Source organism: Chiloscyllium plagiosum, unplaced genomic scaffold (assembly GCF_037043375.1).
Source record: "Chiloscyllium plagiosum isolate Xiang-an unplaced genomic scaffold, Cpla_swu_hap1 HiC_scaffold_1, whole genome shotgun sequence".
NCBI lineage: Eukaryota > Metazoa > Chordata > Chondrichthyes > Orectolobiformes > Hemiscylliidae > Chiloscyllium > Chiloscyllium plagiosum.
Genome location: NW_028270139.1, coordinates 112,369,492 through 112,395,762, shown reverse-complemented (window position 1 = coordinate 112,395,762; position 26,271 = coordinate 112,369,492). Strand labels below are relative to the sequence as shown.

The window sequence follows — 26,271 nt, the reverse complement described above, 5'->3', positions numbered from 1 at the left end:
AGCTCAGCAAGCAAACTTACAGCCAGAACCTCAACCTAAGCTACAAATCTTCTCAAAACTCACTAAGACAGATATGTGAGATGGATGAATAAGTAGCAGATTAAATTTAAGGTAGATAAGTGTAAGTAATCCATTTCGATGGCAAACATAATAATATAGAAAAAAACGGTAAAAACGAATGCAGTATCTGAACATACATGCAAAAGTTCCTGAGGATGTACATATCATTGATTGGATAGAGAATTGAAATAGTGGCAAATAAAGGACCTAGCCTTTATACTGAGGTGCCAAATGTTCCAAAAGCAAGTAGATTTTCTTGTATAAAACTGATTCAGTCCCAACTGAGTATTCAATCTAGCTCTGGAGATGGGTAATTCAGGAAGAATATGAAGGCATTTCAGCGAGTACCTATTAATAAGAATGGTTCAGGGTGACAAACTTCTGTAACAAAGGTTGGGAGATTTGGAATCTGTTCTCCATGAAGGTTAGAGGAAATTAAATCAAGGCATTCAAAATCATGATCTACACACAATAGGTTAACAAGATCAGACACCATTCATGGCAGAATTGAGAAACAAAAGGATACCAACTTAAAGTGACACAAGCAAGTGCAATGAGGGGAAAAATCACACTGAGTGGTTGGAGTCTGGAATTTACAGAGAATGTTGCAAGGGCAAATCTATCATTGCTTTCAGAAGAAAACTGGCTCAGAAAAAAAAAATTGACAGGACCACAAGGAAAATGCAGGCAATGAAATTAAATGAGTTGTGTTTGCAGAAAGCCAGCACAGAAACAGACCAAATGTATTTTTCTTATTATTCTATGAATTTATGAGCTAATCTGTTGATATTTATTGCTCAAATTTTAACATTACGTACTTTATTCCCATATCCCTGACAGGAACAGATTAGTCACTTGAAATAATCTGATAAATCTGTGCCTCAATTTCTAAGTGCATAAATGCATTTCACAACCAACTCCAGTTTCCTCTGCTCGGTCAAATATTTCTTGTATTTATCATACACATCTTAACTAGGGCAAACGTAATCACCAAAATATGGTTTTCCGCTATATTTTCTATTTTATTCTGTACATAAGTTTTCGGAGAGGTGTTCCTTTTAGCTTTAATTAAATTGGGCAAAAAGTCTGTCAATTCTGGTTAGTTTAAAAGGCAACATGATACTTAAATTTATTTCAGTGATAATTATATTCAGGTGAAAAAAGTGAAACTGACTTTTACAGTTAAACCTTAAAGATGCCATGGAATTATGTGAAGAGCAGAAAGTTCTCCTGATATGTTGACTGTTTTCAGAAAACAAGAGTAACAATTAATTCACGAATTAAAAAAGGATTTAGTTATAATAGGTATGCAATCCTTTTCAAACAAAATCAGCTGCAAAGCACTTTATAATTTCCAATAAACAAGCTCTATAACGATCACCACAAATTACAGTAGAGAAATAACAGTACAAATTACTTACAAACATGGCAGGCCCATACTGGAATGTGCTTGGAACACCAGGCATACCAGCATAATACGGCAATCCTGTGTAACTGTATCCTGGTGGCAAAGCTGGGTTTAAGAAGGCTTGCTGAGTGGTGTGATGAGCCTGATTTTGCTGAGGTTGGGAAAGAGTGGTTGCTGGTGCAGGTGAAGCAGAGTCACCCCTGCCAAACTTTGCTAGATCGCCTGCAAGAGGAGTATTTTTACTCTTTAAAATGGTTCAGAAAACATTGCATTTTTAGATGGTCATTAGTTGTAACAACAGCTCTATCAAGAAATGATTCCACTGCTTCACAGCATTTCAAAAAATTTGTTCAGCAATTCAATGCAGCTCAGCACCACTTAAGAACAAAAAATGATGAGGTATAAATACTGGCCAAGTCAATGACGCCAAGGTGCCACAAAAGTTCTGATGGAAAATAAAATTGCATGAAGCAAGAGAATTAAATAATAGCATGGACAGATGACTGGCAAGATGTGACAAATGGAGACTTGTACTGTGCTGAGGCCCCAACTTTTTACAATGTACATCCATGACCAAGAAGACAGGAGAAAAGGCATAATAGCTAAACATGCAGATGACAAAATGTGCAAAGAATTCACAGCACCTACATTTACTAGGTTTTTAAGAGAAAAATTATTAAACGTAAGTTTCTGATCATTCATTTAGGAGATGCTGGATTTTCTGGGTGGCCAATGTTTGTTACCCATCCTTGGTGCATTCATGCACTGGTGGTGGTGGCAATCCATGATACAAAACCAGCAAAATAATGGCAGTATATTTCCAAAATAAGTTAGGAAGTGGTATGGAGGGAAACTTATAGGAGTTGGTGTTCCCATGTACCTATTCTCCTTGTCTTTCTCCATGGCAGTGGGCATGGTTTTGGAAGATGCTGTTGAAGGAGCTTTGGTCATTTTCTGCAGTGCATCTTGGAGATGATACACACTGCTGCTACTGAGCAGTGGTGAAGGCGCTGCACATTTGGGAACGTGGTACCATGCGAGTAGGTTCCGTTGTTCTGGATGGTAGTGTTGTGCTGTTGGAACTGCACTCATCCAGGTAAGCAGGTAGTATTCTATCACAGTTGTCATTTGTTTTGTAGTGAAAGACTTGGTGTGTGTTGCTGGAAAAGCACAGCACGTCAGGCAGCATCCGAGGAGCAGGAAAATCGACGTTTCAGGCCAGAGCCCTTCATCAGGATGAGGTCATTCCTGATGAAGGGCTCCTGCCCGAAGTGTTGATTTTCCTGCTCCTCGGATGCTGCCTGATGTGCTGTGCTTTTCCAGTAACACAGCTGATCTCCAGCATCTGCAGACTTCACTGTCTCTTAAGAGACAGAGAGTCAGGTGCTGAGTTACTCACTTCAACATTCCTAGTCTTGAACCTGCTAATGTAGACACACTATGGCTAGTCCAGTTCAGTTCCTAGTCAATGCTAATCCCCAGCAAGTTTAGTGATGGCAATATTGTTGGATATCGTGGGGTAATGGTTTGATTCTCATTAGAAATGGTCATTGCCTGGCACCTGTGTGTGTAAGTTACTTGCCACTTGTCAGGACAAACCCTGACTACTGTCCAGGTCTTGTTACATTTGGACATAGTCTAAGATTAGTACAGAAACCAAAATCTCATGATTGACTTAGATTACATAATTAAAGTATATTCATTGATAAATCTCTTATTTGGCTTAATAGAACCAATGCAGATTTTGACACGATCATGTGACTGCTCAGCTTCATTTGTCAATGAACTGGATTGCAAACTAAGTGGAGGCAATAACCTAATGTGCTTTTGAGTAACAGTTGCAAGAATGAGGGGGTTCTGTTTAGCTTATGTACAGCTTACATTCGGATTTCCAAGGTTGATTAAGGAAAATAAAGCTTTCATCAAGAAATCATAACCAGAGCTGTGCCAATGTACTGGTATGTCTCAATTAATCTTAGAAATTTAGCTTTTGACTAAATGTAACATTCTAAAGTCTGCAATTGTATAATCTTTTACATTTTTACTCAAGACTAGATACTGAGGAATATTTCACTATTTCATTCTTTTGCCTCTGAAGTGTTAAGTGCTATACAAACTGCTCTAAGTGTTCAAACAGCAGAAACAAAATAATTCCGATAGCTCATGACTAAGGGAAAAGCAAATGATTAGTGATTAGCAGGTGTCTGATTTAATGAGAAATTCAAATTTAAAAAAAAGAGGATTCAGATGTCAGCACAAGGATATGAATTATTGGGTCCTGACTGCAAATGCCTCAGTTTTTCTTTTAACAAAGGCAGCAAAAAACACTTCCAAATATCTAGTCTTAGTTAAAAGTCTAAAGTGACAACAAAACTTCTGAGGACTGACCCACGAATGATTGGATCTTAAATTGCCAGTCAGGTGATAATGAGAGGTGACAGTCAATTGCAGACTGATCATGCACCCCTTAAACCAAATAGCAATAAGGTCCGCTTAGCCTATACCAACTAAGAATGCATGATATACCTGACCATGTTGTAGGTGAAGAATGCGGTGCTGGAAAAGCACAGGTCAGGCAACATCCGGGGAGCAGGAAAAAAACCCGACGTTTCAGGCAAAAGCCTTCATCAAGAATGAGGCTGGGGAGATAAATGGGAGGAAGGTGGAGCTGAGGGAAAGGTAGCTGAGTGTGCAATAAGTAAATGGAGGTGGGGGTAATGCTGATAGGTCAGAGGAGATGATGGAGTGGATAGGTGGGAAGGAAGATTGTTAGGTAGGACAGGTCATGAGGCCAGTGCTGAGCTGGAAGGTTGGACTGGGTTAAGGTTTGTTGGGGGGGGGGGGGGGGGGAGAAAGAGGGGAGAAGTGAAGTTGGTTGGTGCGGGTGTCCTGGAGATGCTTTCTGAAGTACTGAGAAGGCATCCTGTGTTCCCAATTTGAAGACGACCACATCGGGAGCAATGGATATAGTAAATGACATGCTTCCAAGTGCAGGTGAAACTTTGATATGGAAGATTCCTTTGGGACCTTGGACAGAGGTAAAGGTGGAGGTGTGAACGCAGGTTTTGCAATTCCTGCGGTGGCAGGGGAAGGTGCCAGCAGGGGAGGGTGGTGGATGCCAGGGGGTGGACTTGACTAGTAGTTGCAGAGGGAACGGTCTTAAAGGAAAGCAGATAAAGGTGGAGAGGGAAATATATATCTGGTGGTGGGGTCTGTTTGTAGGTGATGGAAACAACAGAGGATGATGCAACATCTATGGAGGTTGGTGGGGTGGAAGGTGAGGACTGAGGGTTTCTGTCTTTGTTGTGGTTGGAGTGGTGGGGTCAAGGGCAGAGGTGGGGAAGTGGATGAAATTCGCTGGAGGGAAACCACCACATGGGAGGGGAAATTGTTTTTAAAGAAGGAGGCTATCTGGTATGTTCTGTAGTGGAACTGGTTCTGCTGGGAGCAGATGCAGCGGAGGCAGAGGAATTGGGAATAAGAGATAGAATTTTTACAGAATGGGAGGTGGTGTAATCCAGGTAGCTGTGGGAGTTGGTGAGTTTATAGAAAATGTTAGCGTTGAGTCGGTCACCATTGATGGAAATGGAAAAGGTCCAGGAAGGGGAGAGAGGTCCAGGTAAATGTAAAGGTCAAGGTGGAATGCGTTGAAGTTGATCAACCTGACTACCTCATCAGGTCCATGCCACCCAACAATCCATCCTCCCCTCCTGGCATCTCCCTGCCACTACAGGAATTGCAAAACCTGCACCCACACCTTCCCCCTCACCCCAAAGGAGCCTTCCACATCGATCAAAATTTCACCTCACTTAAACTCGTCATTAATGGCATCCTTTGCTCCAGATGCGTTCTCCTCTACAATCGGGGAGACAGGACACCTACTCGCAGAGCGCTTCAGAGAATATCTCCAGGACACCCATACCAACCACCCCACCGCCCCATGGCCGAACACTTCAACAGCCCCTCCCACTCCGCCAAGGACATGCAGGTCCTGGGCCTCCATCGCCACTCCCTTACCACCCAACACTAAGAGGAAGAACGCCTCATCTTCAACCTCTGGACCCTCCAACCCCACGGCAATGTTTTCATCAGTTTCCTCATTTCTCCTTCCCCCGCCTTATCCCAGTTCTATCCTTCCAGCTCAGCACCACTCTCATGACCTGTCCTACCTATCCTGCTTTCTTCCCATCTATCCACTCCACCCTCCCCTCCGAGCTACCTCCTCCAGCGCCTTCCACATATTATACACTCAGCTATCTTCACCCCAGCCCCACTGCTCCCTCCCATTTCTCTCTCCACCCCCAAGGCTCCCAGCCTCATTCCTGAAGGGCTTTTGCTCAAAACGTCAGTTTTCCTGCTCTTCGGATGCTGCCTGACCTGCTGTGCTTTTCCAGCACCACACACTCGGCTCTGATCTCCAGCATCTGCAGTCTTCACCTTCACCTGATCATGTTGTGACTCAAAGAGTTAAGCAACAGCTTTCACTGACTAATGCACACACAAGGAGTTTTGAAATTATCCTGCTTCCAATCCCAAGTGGAAAGTCCAAAGCATTGAAGAGAGCAGAGAGTGGGTGTTGACTTTTGCCCCAAGCTGAACCAGAAACCAAGAACCATAGTAAACCCATGAAGTTACTGCCCTGCTTTAATAAATATATTCATAACTTAAGCTTCCTAAGTTACTGCACTAGATTGTCTGTTGCTGCCTTAATGGTTAAGTCTCACATTAACAAATTGGTATTGGTTCTGGATGTAGGTTTGTGCGCTGAGCTAGAGGTTCATTTTCAGACATTTCATCACCATACTAGGTAACATCTTCAGTGAGCCCCCGGATGAAGCACTGGTGGTGTAGCCTGCTTTCTGTTTATGTTTGGGTTTCCTTGTGTTGGTGATGTCATTTCCTCTGCTCACACCATTTCCTCTGGTGGTGTCATTTCCTGTTCCTTTTCTCAGGCCAACTTTATCAGCCAGGACAGTATCGTCAAACTAGAGGACCTATGCCTGACCACCCACTTCACCTTCAATAATAAAACCAGACAAACCAACAGAACACCCATTGGATCTCAGATATCAGGGTTCTTAGCAGTGGCAGTAATGCAGAGACTCTAACAAACAGCTCTGTCAATCAGCCAACCCAAACTTTGGGTCCACTACGTGGATGACACCTTTGTCATCACTAAACGAAACAAATGAGAGGATACCTTCAAGAATAATCAATACCCTTGCTGGCATAAAATTCACTAAAGAGGAAAACAACAAACTGCCATTCGATGATGTCGCAGTAAAGCAAACAGCTAATGGGGAACTTCAAACCAGTGTCTACAGGCAAACACCACATACGGACAATACTGAACTACAGAAGCAATCATTCCATAATCCACGAACAAAGCTGCATTAGAACATTTCAACAAGCCGCCACACTCTACAGCACAGAGGAACTATGCAGAGCAGAGGAAAATCACCTATAAAGTGTATTCAGAATGAACAGGCACCCAATGAACACAGTCTGCCGATTTCTCAGCAACAAACCCAAACAAGCAGAGAAAACGTGTCCAGAAATTCTAGCCACTCTCCCCTACAAAGACCTCTTGGCATCATGGTAGCCCACAAACCCACCACCACACTAAAAAAGCAGCTAATGAACTTGAAAGACCCTATACAGACAAGCAAAACTAATGTAATTTACAAATTACCTTGCAAAATCTGTAACAAGCACTACATTGGACAAACAGGCAGAAGACTAGCCACCAGGATACACGAACGTCAACTAGCCTAAAAGGACATGACCCACTGTCACTAGTACCCTTACATACAGATGAGGTAGGACACCACTTCAACTGGGACAACACATCCATCCTAGGACAAGCCAAACTGAGACATGCACGAGAATTCCTCCAAGCTTGGCATTCCAACTGAAACTCAAACACATTGACTTGGATCCCATTTACCACTGAGGAAAATGAACAGGAAATGATATCACCATAGGAAATTACATCAGAACAGGAAATGATATTAACCCAAGGAAACCCAAACATATAAATAAGGGAGGCTCACTGAAGATGTTAACTAGTATGGCGACGAAACATCTGAAAATGAACCTTCCAGCTCAGTGAGCAAACCTACATCCAGAACCTCAACCTGAGCTACACATCTTTTCAAAACTCACTAATTAGTTTTAGTACTTACATTTAAACTACAAGACTCCTAGAACCTACCACTGTTGCACAGGAGGGTGGCAAATGATACTATACAATCAAACATCCCCACTTCTGACTTTATGAAGGAGGAAGATCATCAATAAAGCAGCTGAAGATGGTTGGGTCTCAGACACTATTGAGGAACAGGACTTTGTTGTGCAGTGGCACTGGTCCAGGAGACCTGGGTTCAAATCCCACCTGTGCAAAGTCTTTGGACAGATTAATTAGAAAATATATACCCCAAGGAACAAACTCTTGCAGCATCTTGTGTACAATACATCTAGTAAAGCTTTACATTTTACTGGTTCCAGAGCATGTGATGCTAAGAAATTGTCCTGAGAATGCTTTACGAACAGGTCAGCTAGCTTTGAACATTTGACGTTTCCCTGTCACTAAGTAGATTAAAACCTCCAATGATTGTTGCCATGCTTTTCAACAAGCTCCAATCATTTCTTCCATTACACTCGACTATCACACGTCTATTGCTGGAGACTGATACAGCTCTGCCACAAGTGACTTCTTACTCAATTTTTTAAAAAGTGTCATCCTTCCATACAACTTAAATGCAGAACTTCTGACATCCCAATGACCAACTTGATGCATTATCAAAAATAAGAATAAATTTAGAGATGACATTCACAGCACTTTTCCTTGAAGGTTTAAACCTTTGCAGAGGAGAAACAAGTTGACTATCTGTGGAAGGAACTTAATACACCAAATGTATTTCAACAACAGAAAACTGCCTTGGAATGAGATGCACATAACTCTGGAAATACACACCTGAATAAGGGTTGCTTGCAAGACTTCCATCTCTGCCAGCAAGTGCTGCAGCTGGTGCAGGAAATGCCATTCCATAGTAATCCTGGAAGAATGGCAAAGGGAAGGGGTAAAAACCAGGTAATTATAGGAGAATCAGAAGGGAAGAGTGAAGAGACAAGGAATACAAAACTTTTTAAACAGTCACACTTCTCCAAAACAACTTCAACAGCTAATATAGCCTTTCACTGCAAGTAGAAATAAAAATTCAACAGTCAATTATTTACTGTATCCAAGGTATCTTTAAAAAGGGTAATTGTAATAGTGATAACTAGTAATCTAGAGGCCCTTAATGTTTTCAGGACATTGTAAATTTCACCAGCTTGATTTGAACCAATCAGTAAAATCTGAATTTGAAAACTAGTGTGGCAACTGTCATAAAAACCCATCCAGTTGATTAATGCTGGGGTTTGGATTCCTCATCTGATCCTTCCCCACGTGACTCCAGACTCACAAATGTGATGACACATTGTCTACTGAAATTACGAAGCAAGCCATTCAAGGGTGATTATAAGTGGGTATTACATGTTTTCCATACCAGCAAAATCACATGCCATGCCAAAACAGAAATGATTAGTTGGATAATTACAAAATGTGAGAATCTGTTCAAGTCTTCCAAAAACAAAAATCAAACATGACTGAGTACTTGGTATATTCACAAGAACTAAAGTAATTCAATAATCTTAGTCAAATACATCTTTCACTGTAACTAAGAGGGGCCACAGTGATGTCAGACTGGAATTTCAAATCTCAGTTAAAGATGATTACTCGTTACATGCCAACTCAAATACAACAAGCAGTGTTTGCTGGATTTTAAAACAAACTGAGCTTCCACACAAATATTAAAACAAAATACTGCAGATGTTGGAGATCTTAAAGTACTGGAGAAATTCAGTAGCCCTGGCTGCATTGGTGGATGATGTCCAAGAAATCCACAACTTAATTCACTCCAGAAACTATAATTTTGGTTGTTTTCTCACAAGATTGGAAGTGGTTGTGCTTAGAAAAAACGTTGTTCACATCAATATTTTAAAAAGAAAACTTAGTTTCAACGTCTTGTACCTCAGACGGTGTTAAAAAAGATACTATGGTGAGGCTACAAAATTCAAGATCTACTTCAACAGTACACATGTTGTTGTCCTAACTAAAATACAAGACAAACTAAAGCAAAACTAATTAAACTTCCGTTTGTAAAGATAATATACTAACCAGAGGTAGTCTGGATTGAAGTACCTGAAGGTCATCATACCCATAAATCTATTGCACGAAAGAGAAATACAGATCAAAATCTCAAAGAATGCATTTTAAATAAAACTTCTATACGAAGCAATTTCACTGCCTGGTCTTAAAACAATTGTTCTTTAGTATTTGCATTCAACTAGTAAGTGCACTCATTCTTACTGGATATGCAGGCAGTAGTCCCCCTGGTCCAACAATGTACTGATTGTGTAAAATAGGAGGCACACCTGGAGGAAGATTTGGTGGAGCCTTCCCTGCAATAAAAAAAAAACAAGTTGTTATATTAAAAATGTTAACTTGAGGAGATAAAGCTATGGGGCGCACGCGATGTGCCCTTCTTTTGTTTCAACTTACTCAATATCTTTTAAACAACTTGAAAGTTTCAGACTCCACTATTTTGTGTTACAAAACTGAGTACTCTTCAAACATATTCCTTCCATTCCTACACTCTTGAAATCTAAAGACTGCATGTAAGGAAGGATAAAAAGGAAGGGTCTCCAAATGCACTATACCAGTGTTGGAGAAACTGAAGTTTGAGGATATAGGATTGGAAGAAATTGATGAAAATATCATAATTACATGAAAAACGAGAATCAATGGAGGTCAAGAAGGATGAGCGAAAGAAGGTTTAGCACAGGACAGATACGTAGCATTTGCTTGGATTAAATTTAGTTTGGCACTTAAGAGACTATTGAAATAGCACGAGTATAGCATTATTAGCTAATGCTTTCCTCCGTCAAACTTCAACCTGAATGACAAGTAGATCATAGACATATCATTGGGAAGCATAAGGACACCACAGTTTGGGACGGCTCAATCAAAACCTCACTACATAGAAGAATTAGGATTCTCATTTGTGTCACAGGGGTTTTGTTGTGTAGGAAGATATATGGCAATTGTCACTAAGAGTCAGATCATGTGGCATAATTCTGGGCAGAAAATAGCTTCACTTAGCCTTGCTGCTGTAGGGTAAACATCTCAACTCAACAAAAGAGTTGCTACGAAACACTTAAGCCTTCTGGTATTTCTTGGAACTTGGCACAAAAAGAAAACTGGTGTCAAGGATAAAAGCTACTTCAAGATCGACTGGCTCAATTTGACAAAAAGGAAACGTGGTCTTTGCTGCCAACCTCAGATGCTTTGATTAAAAAAAAAACAGGGAAATCAAAAGGCACCATCACTACAGAAAAAAACATTCACCCCAGCAAAGAGAGAACAGTGTACAAAAGTTTGCCAGATGCTCCACCCTCAAGAATCACTGAGTAATGAGTACCCATATCGAAAGATATGTCTTGACCTAGGAGTGTAGACTTGGAAAAAAGCAGGCAGCCTTGGAATATCTTGTTTTAAGTAGGAAGCAGTGAGATAATGCTAAATTTTAATGTACACTTTGCTACTCAGGGACTTCTCATTTAAAACAAATGGGAAATTTGGGACTAACTATTGGAGCTTTCATAGGAGATTCTAACATTTTGTTCAAGTTAACAAAATTGAAGCATGATTTGGAGAAGCTGGTTTGGACTGGGGTGAACAAAGTTAAATCACACCAGGTTATAGTCCAACAGTCAGTTGGACTATAACCCCAAAGGGTCAGTTCGACTCTAAACGTCAGCTCTTTTCTCTCCTTACAGATGCTGCCAGACCTGCTGAGATTTTCCAGCATTTTCTCTTTTGGTTATAGTCCAACAGGGTTATTTGGTGCTTTCAAATAAACTAACTCAGACTTTCAAAATTGAAGCAGATATTGTTACTGTGCATTCCTGAACATTATGGGAAGGGGACCATTTAACCACCTGAGGAGTTTGGTGTAGCAAGAATACAAAGTTTATAAAGTGGTAGGGATCCTAAAGAACAGTTTTTCACCAAAAGTATTGGTGACTGTTCAAAGGTTCAGATTCCACAAACATAACCTGCATGCTACTGAATCTCCCAGTTTGAAGCAATTTTGAAGTTAGCGGAATCCTGTGAATTTGGAGGCAACTTAAATGGTGCAGACTGGTATGTAATTTTAAGTATGAAGCAATCCAGAAGCGATTATAAACAGAAAAGGTACCTAGACTTAAAGCAAGAACTAGAAATAGCAACCTCAAAGGAGCTATCAGCCAATGGAGTCCAACAGCCAAGCAAGAGCATGAGTGTTCACAAAATGGTGACAGATGAGAACCAACACAATGGAACAACAAGAAGCAACAAATTGCTGAAATAAAGAAGCCATATGTAGAAACTGTGGCAAAAAAAAAGCACAATAAAATGAACGTGTTTGAGAAAGAAACATGAATCACATTCGACAAAACTAGAAAGAAAGAAAATCTATATGGTACAAAGAGAATGAGAAAGCCTTAGCTCCTCTGGATTGAGTCTGTCATTAAGCATACTGACACCACCAACTGATAATGGGTCACTCCCTTACTGAATGGCAAACCAGTACAAATGGAGGTGGACTCTGGAGCAGCAGTTTCATTAATACCTGAAAGAATGTATCAGAAGCAGCTGAATCAGATTGCTTTGCAAACCTAGAGATTGTCTTAAGAATATACACAGGTGAAGTGGTGCCTTTGTGTGGTACAACATGAACAGTTACATGGCAAGCTTGAAGATTTGACTTTTCCACATTACCAGAAGAAATTTTCCAGCATTATTGGAAGAACATGGTTGAAAGAACATGGTTGAAATCAGACCAAAGATGGAGGCAAAGTCAGAGAGACTGGTCGAGACAAATTCCTTGAACTCAGATGAGAAACATTCAGCCACATATCACGAGTGAATAAGATGGATCGGTTCAACTAGCAGTTATTTTAAGGTCACTATTAATCTGGTATTGTGTGCTGAGTAGTGTCCTTTGCCTTTAATCAACTTCATGTTTGATGTACTAGCTGGGGGTCAGCTTTTCTGTTCCCTGTTCCCTGGGAACCTCCTAGAATCTCCTGTTCCCTGGATGCTGCCTGACCTGCTGTGCTGTTCCAGCAATAAAGTTTCAACTTTGATCTCCAGCATCTGCAGACCTCACTTTCTCCTCCGGTCAGCTTTTCAAGTCTTAGTCAAGCCTATCTCTAGGTGAATGTAGAGCATGCATCAGAAATACCTATTAAGAACTGTTCAAATCTAAGAGACTCCAGCTTGGATCACATCTGTACCAGTGTATTGCCAGCATGCCATGCACCAGATTTTAAGTAGATTGGAAGGAATCCAAAGTTAAATAATATTTCAGTTATGGAGATAAAACAAAAAAAAAATCTCAATTTACTCTGCAGAGACTTGAAGATTACAGCCTAAAAAGTGATAGAAGAAAAATGTGATTTTAAAAAATTTTAGAGTATTAGACCATGTCATCAATGCTAAGGGACTATACAAGTCACCTTCAAAAGTAAACACCATAACTGAGGCATCAACACCTAAATGTTGATCACTTAAACTATGATCAATTACTACAGTAGGTTCATTCCAAACCTTGCAACCATTCTCTAGCTGTTGCACAATTTACTATGCCAAATTAAGAATTGAAAATAGGAGAAATGTGAAAGAACCTTTGTAGAAGACAAAGAGGTTTACTAAAAGTCAGAAGTCCTGACCCATTCTGACCCAAAGTTCTATTGCACCATTTGTTACCATTTGTTTTTCATGTTACCTACTATTGAATAGAAACCAATAGCTTTTGCACCAAGATCATTAAAGCAGTGTAAATGACCTACACACAAGGAGAAAAACTCTAGGAAATCATAATTGCATCAATGGCCAATAAGTTCCATAACAGACCACACCACAATATTTGGGCCTCATACAGGAATGTATTTTATCTAGCAGTAAGCCATTTGCAGGAAAGGGCACTGTTGCTATCAGGAATGGATATAAGTATTTCATGACAAGATCATAGGAACAAACCTCAGAACAAATAAACAGCTAGAATTTTCCATACACGCAGGGTGGCTCCTTTGGGAAATGAGGGTCTAATTCCAGCATGGACAAGGAAGCCAGTGTTAAAATCAACTATGCAAAGGTCACTGTGGTCTTGTCAGAATGAAGGAAATAACTAGAAGCTATTTTTGGTCACAAGGTTCAACTTCAAAATGGAGATGGCACAAGTATTTGCACCTTCCGCAAGAGCTTTCAACCTACCTATATTAATGCCACTACATCCATGGGAATGGTCAGAAAGACTGTAGTGAGGAATCTGGACCTTCTAAAGGATGAATGTGTAAAACAACATGAAAAACATATTAAACACTCAACTTGCCATTGTAAAAAAATCTTCAGAGAAAGCTATTGAAAAGGAGAGATCTTCACTAGGTTATGTGGAACAACTTGGTGATAATGGTACCAATACAGACTAAAGCAGCATGGAATTCAACATATCGGATGAACTCCTTATTTGTCCACAAATTGTTTGTCAGAAAAGTTTGCTCATTAAAAATTTCTTTAGATTAACTGAGAACAAAGATCACTCTCAGAGACAGTCAATTTTCGTTAGCATTCCAAAACACAACCTACGCAATGACTCCAAATCCTCCAGCATTGCTTGTGGTAAAGTCAGTTGCACATGGCATTTAATCTGTTGAAACCACTCGTGACAAAAATCAGACAAAATACCACAAGCAGGCTTTCCAACAAGAAAACAAGTCAAAATACTATGTACTCCACAAAAGGAGGGGGGGTGGTGGGAAAGAATTATACGACTGGCAAATGGATAACACCATTGTAGCAGAGCCTGGACGAGTTCCCTATACTGTACAGCTGAGACAGTATGGAGAAGACATGCAGATCAATTCTTGCCAACCAGAATGTATGTGCCAGAGATAACATTTGAAGAGCTGCAAATAAGTATCAAACAGATTTGGATACAGGAACAGTACAGTAAAACTGGTGCTCGAGGGAGGCAGTACTTTAACAAAGAATACCAAGACATTGCATGAATTTCCAAACACGCAGCATCTGCCTCAGGAAGAGAGACAATAGATAAATGCTTCTGGTATACCTAAAAGACCACAGATTAACGCTAAGTAGTAAGATAAACAAACAGAGCTACAGAGGAACTGATGTCCTTGAAGTCTTATCCACTGATGACGAATGAGTACCAATTGTAAATATTGTGAATTTTTCATTGCAGGAACCTCTGAAGAGGAGGAGGGATGTTGTCTATTTGTCCAAGTACAGTGCACTGTCACTTGAATTTGATCATGAAGTCATTGATCATTCTGACTGATAAACAGCTTAGACTAATGTTACTGATGGCAGAACATCTACATAATTACATTTTTGTTTAACACTGTTTGCTGGGTCTTCTTGAAACCTAAGATGTACTAATGTCCAATTGTAATATGTTATATGGCCTAGTTACTGTTTATTTTTAACAAACACTTGTCATAGCTCACAGCCTATTTAGGTCGCAACTAGAAATCAACAAGGCTACCACTCCTGAAGACTGAATCACAAAGGACACTATACAATCCTAGAATCTCTGGCATGGAAACAAAACATTGAGCTCAGAGTCCACAACTGACACTTTGGAAAGCATCCCACCTAGACCCAACTCCCACCCTATTCCTGCAACCTCATTTTCATCTACCCTAACATCCCTTGATATTATGGGCAATTTAGCCTGGCCATTACACCCAAGGCACTAGTTTTTGAACTGTACGAGGAAACCGGCGCACATGGAGGAAATCTAAACACTGGGAAAACACGCAAACTCCACAGACATTACCCCCAAGGCTGGATTCAAACCTGGGTCCCTGATGCTGTGGGGTAGCAAGCTAACCATTGAGCCACAATGGTGCCCCTGCGACACGAGAAAAGCTATTTAAGTTGAGGTTTCTATTTGATCCCTGGGTAACAAGTGTATGCACAATTGCTCATCCTGAACGAAAAAGGCTCAGGTGGTTCCCCAGACCTAAATGAGAATTAAGTAAATCTAAAAATGTAACAAGCTATTCATTAGCTTGCTTAGCATCCCATCACAAGATAAGCAGATCAGACCCAAGTATTAAGGAAAGTTTAATTTTATTAAATACTCCAAGCACATCTGCTTACCTCCTGATGAGGAAAGGTTGGACAGACTGGGCCTTGTTTACACAAATTAAGAGCGAGGGGTGACTTAATTGAAATACTGATGAATGATTTTGACAAGGATAGCATGGAAATAATGTTCCCTCTTATGGGGGGATATCCAGAACAAAAGGGGTACTGTTTAAATTTAGGGATTTCCTTTTTAGGATAGAAATTTTTTTAAAGTATTGAGACAGCCTTAGAACTCTGCCTCAGAGCAATGGAAGCAGGGTTATTAAATATTTTTAAGGTAGAGGTAGATCGATTTCCCAGCCTAACAAGAATCTCAGGTTATCTAGGTTGGCGGGAATGTAGAATTCAAACAAATAGATCAACCATGATCTTATTGAAAGACATTTCAGGCTTTAATAACTGAATGACCTACTGCTAATGTTCAAAATGATGTAATCAGCATGAAAAAAGCAAAACGAAGAGAAAAATACTAACGTATACAGATACAAGGAGAGTGTCTTTTTGGATTTGACTGAAGTTCAAGACCTCATCAAGCTAATAAAATGAAAATAGATAAACACAGACTCCTTTATCACAAGGAGAATTTAATAATAAAATTGCTAACCTGAAGAAACAGAGGGAACTGCTCGTGTAGTAGCAGTTGGCATGGATACACTTGCCGCACTCAGTCCAAGGCTGTTTGTAGTGTTTAGGTTGCTGGAGGCACTGACTGCTGAGGTGGTGGCTGTGGTAAATGTCAAAGCAGTGGAGAAAGTTTCAGAAGTCTGTAAGCTGCTGTCAATATTTGCATGCTGTAAGCAAAAGAAAAACGTTAGCAGCAAGAATCAGACAACTTTACAACACCCATCACTCTCACCCTGCCTTCCTACCCTCCTGCAGCCACTTGAGGTGAGGATAAATTTTGGATAAGTCTATAGTTAATTTCAGATCCTCCAAAAGGCTAAATAGAGGCACCTATCACTGCTTTAAAATGATTAAGTCCAACTACCCCATCCTCCCTTCTTACTAACTTTTTGCCAGTGATCATTAACTCAAAACGTGAACCAGAAGTTCATTCACAGATGAAGTTCTTACCATCTAGGACCTTAATATAGACAACTGAATCCTGGCACTGACAAATTGGTCAACACGTAAATGAAGATTCCTTATACTTTCTACTGTTTGCACCTGCAGAATTCCAAGTGGTCACTTTGATTTGTTCCTTTAGCATCCATTACAAATTTACATTCCTTAACATCTACATCATAACTTTTTAAATCAAAAGTTGAGGAACTGCAAAGTAAAACATCAACTCTCTCTCGAGATGCTGCCAGACCTGCGAAGTATTTCTAAGGTTTTGTTTTTACGAAATCAGGTGAGAATATCTCCACTTTGTTAGCCTGTCTTCCAGGGGCTTCGAGGATTTAGAAAACCTCTCAATGCTTTTCCAATTTTTTTAAAGCACCAATTCTAAACTTCCAACTTTACACAAGTTCCAGATCATGAACTCTAGCTGTGTAAAAAAAAGTTGCCAATCCCAGTTGCATTTTTTGCCCAAAACCCTGCTCCATCACAGACTGGCATTTTATCAGCTAATGGAAACATTTTATTGGTTTCTTTTGGTTACACTTCTCAAATAGAAACTTCAGTCAAATCTAACATCAACTCCCTTCGCTCAAAGAAGGAAGAATTCAGCTTTTCCAATCCCTTGTCTCTGGAACCATTTGGCAAATCTTCTGTGCCCTTGAAATGGATCCTCACAATCATTTTAAAGTGAGATAACTAGAAGTGGAACCTCCGAGGCCAACCACTGACTTCAATCAAATACTGCCTTACTTTCCTGCTGCTACATTTAATGCCTTCAGTTAATGAAGTCCCAGGTTTTACGTGCTTCGCTAATTAATATCCCTTCTGTTTCAATGAATCGCAAACTGACCAAGTTCCCCTTATTCCTGGTCTTTTTTTTTAAAGGAAATGCATGATGAAGTTGGCTTTGTCTTTCCCTATTCCTTCTATCAAAAGATATCACCTCACACTTTAAATTTCATTTGATATTAGCAGTCCATCTACTCTACATCCTTTCACACAGTCTATTTGGTAACAGCCTCAGCATGTGCCACTCTCCAATTCTGGTGCCATGTTGAAATTTTAAATTCTAACATCAAGGTCATTCACATACATCAAAATGCAGTTATGCAAGCACTAACCCTTGTGGAGCAGTTTACCTTTCTCCTGGATAGAAAACAACCATTGGTTAAACTCTATTGTACCTTTAAGTCAATTTAAATTCAAACTAAGTGATTTCTCCTTCTATGAGCTTCAACCTTTTGTGACACTCTTTTCAAATGCTTTCTGAAAAAGCATCTCGACCATATCCCCAATCTTTGTTGTTTCAAAATATTCCAATAAGATAGGTCAAGCACACAATCACATATAATCCTGTGCTGGACATCCTTGAACAGCATAAGTTCTAAACATTGAATCAAAAGTGATGCAAAACTGATTAGCTTTATTTACAAACAATCATCTTTTCTTCAATAAGTCACATTTGCCCTTCAACCCTGTGACTTTACCTCTCTATATTAGGAAAATCAGAAGTTTTTGGCAAGCCTCTGAAATCAGCATCATTCCTTTCCCTTGTCAATCTTGGATGGAAGTCAACAGGACCAGACTAACTATCAACTGAAGCATAAAACATTTTTCCAGGATATCCTGCTCATCATTTCTCCCATCAGTATCTCTTATTCTGTCAGTATGTTTCCTCAATGTACTGTTACATCAAATCCTCTTAATTCAAGCACCAATACAAAGTTATTTTATGGATATCCTGTGGATAGTCTCATCCTGCATCTCTAACCACAAATCTCAGTCAATCCCAAATGGGAGCCACCTATTTGCATGGGAGGAGATTTCAGGATTTTCTCCAACACTAACTGCCAACACTATACTCATTCTGTTTGCCAGTTAAAATTTTCCCATGTCATTATTTTTAAACATTGTTCTCGCTTAAAAATTTGTATGTACAAATCAAGAAGAAACATTCTTTACCTCCCTTGTGACTCAGAGTGCAGGTTTTGGCTCCGCTACCGTTTCACCCTTGTCAAATACATCTAACCTGTACTTTCCCTTTAAAGCAATATCACCCTTTGTTTAGTAACTATTGTTTCCACTCAGGAATTCTGTTTTATCCTGGCTCAATTCTCTCTCTCACCCCATTTTTCAATTTTTCAGACTCAACTCTGCCAAGGTTCTGAAACCCTCTTTCCTACATTGTGTCTCAACCTACCCTATCCCCCATTAGGAGAAAAATGGGAAGTTTAAGGACAACCAAACTCAAAGATCAACATACTTACTGCATTGGGTGAGCTTGTAGTTAGTGAAGAGGCAGGAGTAAGGCTGCTGCTTTGGTGGCTTGGCAAGGAACTGCATTAAAAAAAGTTCCAAAAAATTATTGCCCAAAGTATAATCAGAATATGAACTGACATCTAATCAGCTACTTGAATGAACAATCCTGCACATAATTCTTTTTCTTACTTTGGAGGAAAACAATGAGCCACTGTTCATTATTTGCTCTCACTTAAGAGATTACTCGTAAAGATTAACTATCTGTCTTTAAAGCAAAAGAAAGAATAAGCAGAAGGCCAGTTTTTTCAGCTCAGTGTTGAACCATCGTTGTACAGCAATGTTCCCATTTGAAATCTAACCACTAACACAAACTTCTCCATAAGGTCAGTTAAAATTCAGTCAGCAGGCATTTCTCCCAAATTGAAGACTTGTTTTACTATGATCCCAGTTAATCATAATATTGGACAAGTCAGATCCCAGAATGAAACCTGACTTAATGAATCATTTGAATTTTTTGCAGTTGGTTAACACAGGCAGTGACACGAAGAGTACTTCCATACAACACAGAAAATGGGAGTCACGATCATCATCGCTAGCTCCAGATTACATTAGCTCAGTTGGTTGGACAGGTGATGTAGATCAGATTGCCAACTAGAACATGAATTGCAATTTGGGATTTGCTTCCTGACCTGCTTACTTATAAGGGAGATCATGGTGTTGTGGACCAGACCTTTGCAGGCACAGCACACAAGAACAATCTGCAATAAAGCCTAATCATCCTACTAAAATTAGCCAATGTAGAGTTCAATGGCTCCTTAATTCTTTGATCTTTCTCTCTAATGCGAACACTAGGATATTTCTTAAACATTCTCCAGCTTATCCAAACTGTACTGCATTCTTACTTGTTGGATATGCAACAGATTAAAAAGGATATAAGAGTGCATTATAAAAGAACATAACCACAGTGCATTTAGAAATTAAGATATAAAATAAGAGGCCACTCATTAAAAGATGAGAAAACAGAAGTGTTTTGAGGGTAGAATGCCTTTGAAATTGCCTTCAAAAGGCAGTGGATGCAAATCTTTACGGCAGACAGATAAGACTCTTGATTATCAACAGGACAAGTGAATACCAGGGATACGCACGAAATGTAGATAAACTTAAAATCAGATCTGCCATGATCTGATTGAACGCTGAAGCAGCCTGAAAAGGCTGAGTAGCTCACTTGCCCCTTGTTCTTTTATTGCCATATGATCAAGCAGAGTCAGCATGGCTTCAAAAAGGTGAAATCATGCCTGACCAGTCTATTAGAATCATTTGAGGTAACAAGCACAATACAGGGAAAGCAATGGACATAATACATTTGAATTTTCAGAAAGGGTTTCAGAAGGTACAACACTTTAGACAACTCAAGTAAAGAGCCCAAGGGACTGAAGGTTTTCTCTTAGCATGGATAAAGAACTGACTAACTAAACAGTAAACAGTTGGGAGGAAGGGAGCTTTTTCTTTAAAAAGAGTGGCAATCTATATCTAGTAGAATGCCATAGTGATCAGTGCTGGGCTACAATTATTTACAATATGTATTAATAACAAATGAAGAAAGTGAGTGCACGATAGTTAAGACTGCAGTTGATAAATAGGTGGGAAGGCAAGTGGTGTAAATGACAGTGTCAACAGAGAGATACAGACAAGTTAAGCAAATGGGCAAAAACTTGGCAGACAATATAATGTGAGAAAACGGGAGGTCATATTTTGGCAGGATGAATAGATGAGCTAATATTATTTAAATGGAGAAAGACTGCAGAAAGCTAGAGGAGGTAGATCTAAAAATTCCATGTATACAAGTCACAAAAAGCTGGCATCCAAATTCAGCAGATAATTGGGAAGCATTACTGATCTACCTAAACCAAAGTCACTGCAGCAGTTCACTTCCTTCAAGAGCAACAAGGTATAAGTAATTAATGCCGACCTAACCAGAGAAACACCCCATGGATGAATTAAACTAGAATCAATGCATGTTTCCTTTTATTGAGTTAAGTCTTTTAAAAAGTACTTTCACCATGTTCCCAAAGCTGGTCTTCTTTGCACAACCAGATCTCCCGCCAGTGACAATGTTAGATCCAGTAATGTCTGGATTCCAGTCTCATCCCAGATTAAGGTTAAGGTTAGGCCAAGCCCTCGCACTATGAATGATGCGTTAAAATCATCCAGTAGAGTCTGGCAGGAACACTAGAGGCCAAATGGAAAAAGGTAACAGGTAATGGTTAAATTGAGGTATGGATCTCTAATTCATATATAATTAGGCAGGTGCAAGCTAGTGGCACGTGTTGGAACAAAACTAACTTGAAAAGCATTTTTCTGGATTCTACCTAATCAATATGTAACCTCTAGCAAATAACAAAAAGTTTAATTTAATTTTCTCCTTATTTGTGACACACCACTCCAAACAGCATTTCATTCACTCCCCTCCCCATTCATCTTCCCCCTATCCTTCCTAAGCACTGCATCCATTGCAAGGTATGCTCCCTGCATTTTCTTTCATTTTATCAATGTAAACCAGCTTTCCAAGCAAGAATTAACAACTGGTCAGATACCCACGTGCTAAGTTGTGAAATGGAGCTGCTGGGCAATTCGTTGGTCTGGTTCAAACTGGACAAGCTAGCAGAATGTTGCGATACTGTAGGCAGAAGAGAAGCAGTGGACACTCCAGTAGATAGTGAATTCACACTTGACAAAGATGGAGATTCAGCGGATTTCACATTGGGACAAATTGTGGCTGGGTGGGGAAAAAGTTAACATCTGTAATATTTTATGTTTGCAATTATAAGTTGCTTCACAAACATTAAAATAATGTATCCCCAAAACAGTTCTAATAAGCAATAAAATGGCTGACATTTTAAAATGAATAGACAGAACAAAAGATTAAATCAGACACAATTATGTTGACAACAATATTAAATGTCCCAATATGACAATTTCAAAGTTATATGCAAACAAGGCAAGGATCCTGGGAGAATAATACATTCATAACAGGTAGTTATGGTATGGAATGCACAGCCTAGGAATGTAGAGGGAGGTCCAAGTCAGGCATTGGATGATTGTTTGGACAGCGTATGCAAGTAATGGGTTGGGGGCGGGGGCAGAGAGAAAGAGCAGGGAAGAAGCAACTAGTACAAGTAATAGAGCAGGAGCAAGCACAATGGGTTGAATAGCCTCCTTCTGCACTAACTTCAATTACTCTAATTGGTCAATAACAAGCAAATCAAATAAACTCATAAGCTGACTGGATAATTTACTGTAGCTATAAGATAGGTGACCTTTATTAAAAAATGAAAATTACAAGCAACATGTATTTTCATAAAATTGGGAGTTTAAGTTTTTCAAACCCTAGTAATACAGTGCCTACAAACTAGATAATACACTCTTTGGCACCCAAAAATGTGACTTCAGACCCATAGTAATGTTGTTGACTCTTAACTGCTCCTTGGACAACTAGGAATGGACAATAATTATGGTCTAGCTCAAGATGCCCACACTCCAGAGTGAAAAGACACTTCCAGGTGCATACCAGATTCCCAACACACTGTGGGTAAAACATAGTTTTCCCAAACCCTATCTTCACCTTAAAATTATGCCTTCTTGACTCTTCAATTAAGGGGAACAGCTGCTTCCAATCTAGCCTGTCCATGCCCCTCAATCAGGTTTCCAGTCAGCCTTCACTGCTCTAAACAAAACAACCCATGCCTATTCAGCCGCTCTTTGTAGTTAAAATGCTACAACTCAATTACATCCTGTTTAACCTCCTCCACAACCACCTCTCTTCAAATGAGAAGACGACCAGGACTGCAAGTAGTACTCCAGCCGCAGTCTAACCAAAGTTTTGTACAGCTCCAAACTAGCATCCCTGCTCTTATAATCTATGTCAAAACTGATAAGGGATAAAGGCAAGTGTTCCATATGCTTTAATCCTATTAACCTGCCCTGCTCCCTTCAGAGATCTGTGGCCAAACAGGCCAAGATCTGAGCACCCTACTATCCTGCCAGTCAATGAGTCCTCCATCTTGTTACTTCTTCAAAAGCGCATCACCTCACATCAGGACTAAATTCCATCTGACTCATCTACCCATTGACCACCCATGTTCCTGTAACTGAAGACCTTCTTCCTCACCATTAGCCACCCAGCCAATCTTAGTGTCATTGAAAAACGTAAAGTATCTAAATGGATTTTGATCAGCCTTAAATATACAACAGGGCTCTAGAACACTTTACCACAGAACTGTAGGAAGACAACTCAGAAGAAATTCCTCTTCATCTCAGTCCTAAATTAGCTTTCTACCATTTGGTCCTCAACTCTCCTATGAGGAGGAAATGTTCTCGATATTTACCCTGTCAAATTCTTAAGAATCCAATGTTTCAATGAGATCACGTCTCATGCTTCTAAACACAAGTGAAGAGAGTTCCAACTTATTTAGCCTTTACTCCGAAGACAATCATCCTCTCTGATGAACAATGCTGGCCATCCCTGAACAAAAACTTGCTTTTTCAAATGGAGATTAGTTCTGCTTCAGAATTTTCTCCAATTGTTTTCCTACCACTGAGAAGAGACTCACTGGTCTGTAATTCTCTACTCCATCTCTACCATCTTTCTTGATAAGTAGAACCACATTAGCAGTCCTCCAGTCCTTCACTGTTGCCAGGAAGGAATTAAATGTTTTGTCAGAACCCTTTTAATTTTCTCCTTACCTTCGACAATAACCTCTGGTATAACTGGAACTTGGAATTATGCACAAAATCACCAGTACCTCTTCACTCTCAATGTCAATCTATTTAAGAATTTTAGCCCCCTTTGAATTCTGTACCTACAAATTTCTTCTCCAAAACGAAGACAGATGTAAAGTACTTGTTTAACACCTAGCCAACATCCTCCAGTCTTGGCAAAGATTACCTCCTTGATCCCCAATGAGCATTACTCTCTTCCCTGGTAATCTTTTTACTGCCCATATACTTATAGGATTCTACCTAATTTTATAGCGGTCATCTGGCATACAAACATTTTCATGCCACTCTTAGCTATCCTCATTGCTTTCCTAAGTTCTCCCCTGTAATTTATATACTCTGGTCATATGCTATATTAGATTAGATAGATTAGATTAGATTAGATTATTTTAATAAAACTTGCCTGTTATCCAAAACTTTTTTTTGCAAGCTATCCTTTATTTTTCCCTAACTTGAATCTCACTATGGTCAATATCACCACAATATTTCCTCATTGCCACCTCACCTGTCCAGGTTCACACCCTAGAATTAGGTTCAGCACTGCGCAGTTCCTTCTTGAACCTTCTATGTGCTGATATCAAACATTCTCTTGGATATATTAAAGAAATGCTCCCCCTCTCAACCTTTTACTTGAAATAATCAAAATGTGACGTTGGAGCAGATGAAATGGCCTCATGGTCCCTATTATTTTACACACTTTGGGTGAATTATCAACATATATTTGTTCCTCCACTGCCTGAGACTACATGTGGGTCTATAATACACTCCTAGCAATGTGACTGCCCCCTTTTATGTATTCCTAAGCTCTACCCACAAAGCCTAATTTACATACCCTTCCAAGATTTGTCACTCCTTACTGCAATAAGTGAACTCGAACGCAACACCAGCCCCTCTTTTTCACCTTACCACCTAGCCTGAAAATCCTATACCCCAGAATGAGTTGCCTCTATCTTAACATGTGATGACAACAATATCACTACACATCAAGCCATACCCTTGTCATGTCTTGATTTATAATTCTATTAGAGGCCACCAACCTTGCCTTAATCCCCAAAACTCAACATGACTGAAATCCAGTCTTGATTTCTTAATTATAGTATGCTTTGTATCCCCTCCCCCGCCAAACTAGTTCAAGCTTCTCCCGAACACTTAGTAACACATTCGCAAGAATGTTGAGGGGTCAATTGCAGCTCAAGAAATTGAGGACAAAGAAATGGGTGAATACCAAAGAGGAACAGGAAGGTAGTGTATTCTGCTCACAAATTGGTTTGTGATTTGGGAGGATGATTTGGTGCTGGTTCAAGGGAATGCAATCAGAGCCAAGCTTTGGCATCACAAGCAGCTTGACTCTATAAAAGGGGGAGGAAAATGAAAGCAGGAGCAATAATGATTGGGCATTCATTAGTTATGGAAACAGAGGCATTTGCACAGACAAATGATTCCAGGTTGACAACGATGCCTCCTTGGAGCCAGTATGAGTGATGTCACTAAAAAAAACACTGCAGGGCATCCCAGAGAAGGTGGCGCTAAGCTCGAGATTCTGGTATTGGTACCAATGTTGAATAGGCAGAAGGGATGAGGTCTTGCATCACAAATTCGTGGAGCTAGGCAGTAGATTAAAAAGGATAACCTCAAAAAGTTATAATTTGGAGATGCCGGTGTTGGACTGGGGTGTACAAAGTTAAAAGTCACACACACCAGGTTATAGTCCAACAGGTTTAATTGGAAGCACACCAGCTTTCAGAGCGACTCTCCTTCACTGGATGAAGAAGCGTCGCTCTGAAAGCTAGTGTGTTTCCAATTAAACCTGTTGGACTATAACCTGGTGTTGTGCAACTTTTAACTCAAAGTTAGAAATCTTCAGAGACTGAATAGGCTGTTTTTTTTTCCTGCCTGGAACAGAGGAGACAGAGGGGAGATCTGATTTAGGGATACAAAATAGTTCAAGAGAATCTTTTACCAGTATCTAAGACGAGTAAGACCAGCAACTGAAAGTTTAAAATGTGAGGAGCAACTGGTTTAGAGGAATTAGAAGAAAATACTTTCACTCAAAGGATGGTAGAACTACAGAATATGCTGCCCAAGTATGGCTGGAGGCATGCATTCTTGCAACATTTATGCAGCATCTGGTCAAGCACTTAAAATGTCAGGGCACAGTAGGAAATGGACCAAGTTCAAGTAGCAGGGATTAGAATAGCTTGGCAGTTACTTGTTACCCTCGACATGATAGGGCTTGTATCAATGCTTTTTCCACTGATTCCCAGTGCCAGTTGATGGCTAGTACAAAAATAGGAGATTAGAGCAAAAGGCAGCGTGGCTCAAGATTTGGTGCAGAAGGGAGGGTAAGAGAATCTGGATCATTGTGACTGTTTCTCAGTGCTTTCCCAGACATGCTAAGCTGCGCTCTAAATACACTAACCACAAGACAGCCTTGCCGATG

At 39.9% G+C, this 26,271-nt stretch overlaps 1 protein-coding gene across 7 annotated transcripts in view; it reads right to left on the bottom strand.

The window, feature by feature from the left end:
* The window catches only part of ubap2a (ubiquitin associated protein 2a), a 114,876-nt gene that overhangs the window by 19,100 nt on the left and 69,505 nt on the right, over positions 1 to 26,271 (bottom strand). For all 7 annotated transcript variants that reach the window (XM_087989954.1, XM_043687679.2, XM_087989938.1 and 4 more), the window contains 7 exons: positions 21,654 to 21,831; positions 19,064 to 19,133; positions 16,336 to 16,522; positions 9,882 to 9,973; positions 9,690 to 9,737; positions 8,445 to 8,526; positions 1,482 to 1,690 (listed from right to left, as the gene is read on the bottom strand). In XM_087989954.1, coding sequence (XP_087846080.1) covers positions 1,482 to 1,690; positions 8,445 to 8,526; positions 9,690 to 9,737; positions 9,882 to 9,973; positions 16,336 to 16,522; positions 19,064 to 19,133; positions 21,654 to 21,831 — 866 coding nt within the window. The remainder of the gene's footprint in view (positions 1 to 1,481; positions 1,691 to 8,444; positions 8,527 to 9,689; positions 9,738 to 9,881; positions 9,974 to 16,335; positions 16,523 to 19,063; positions 19,134 to 21,653; positions 21,832 to 26,271) is intronic.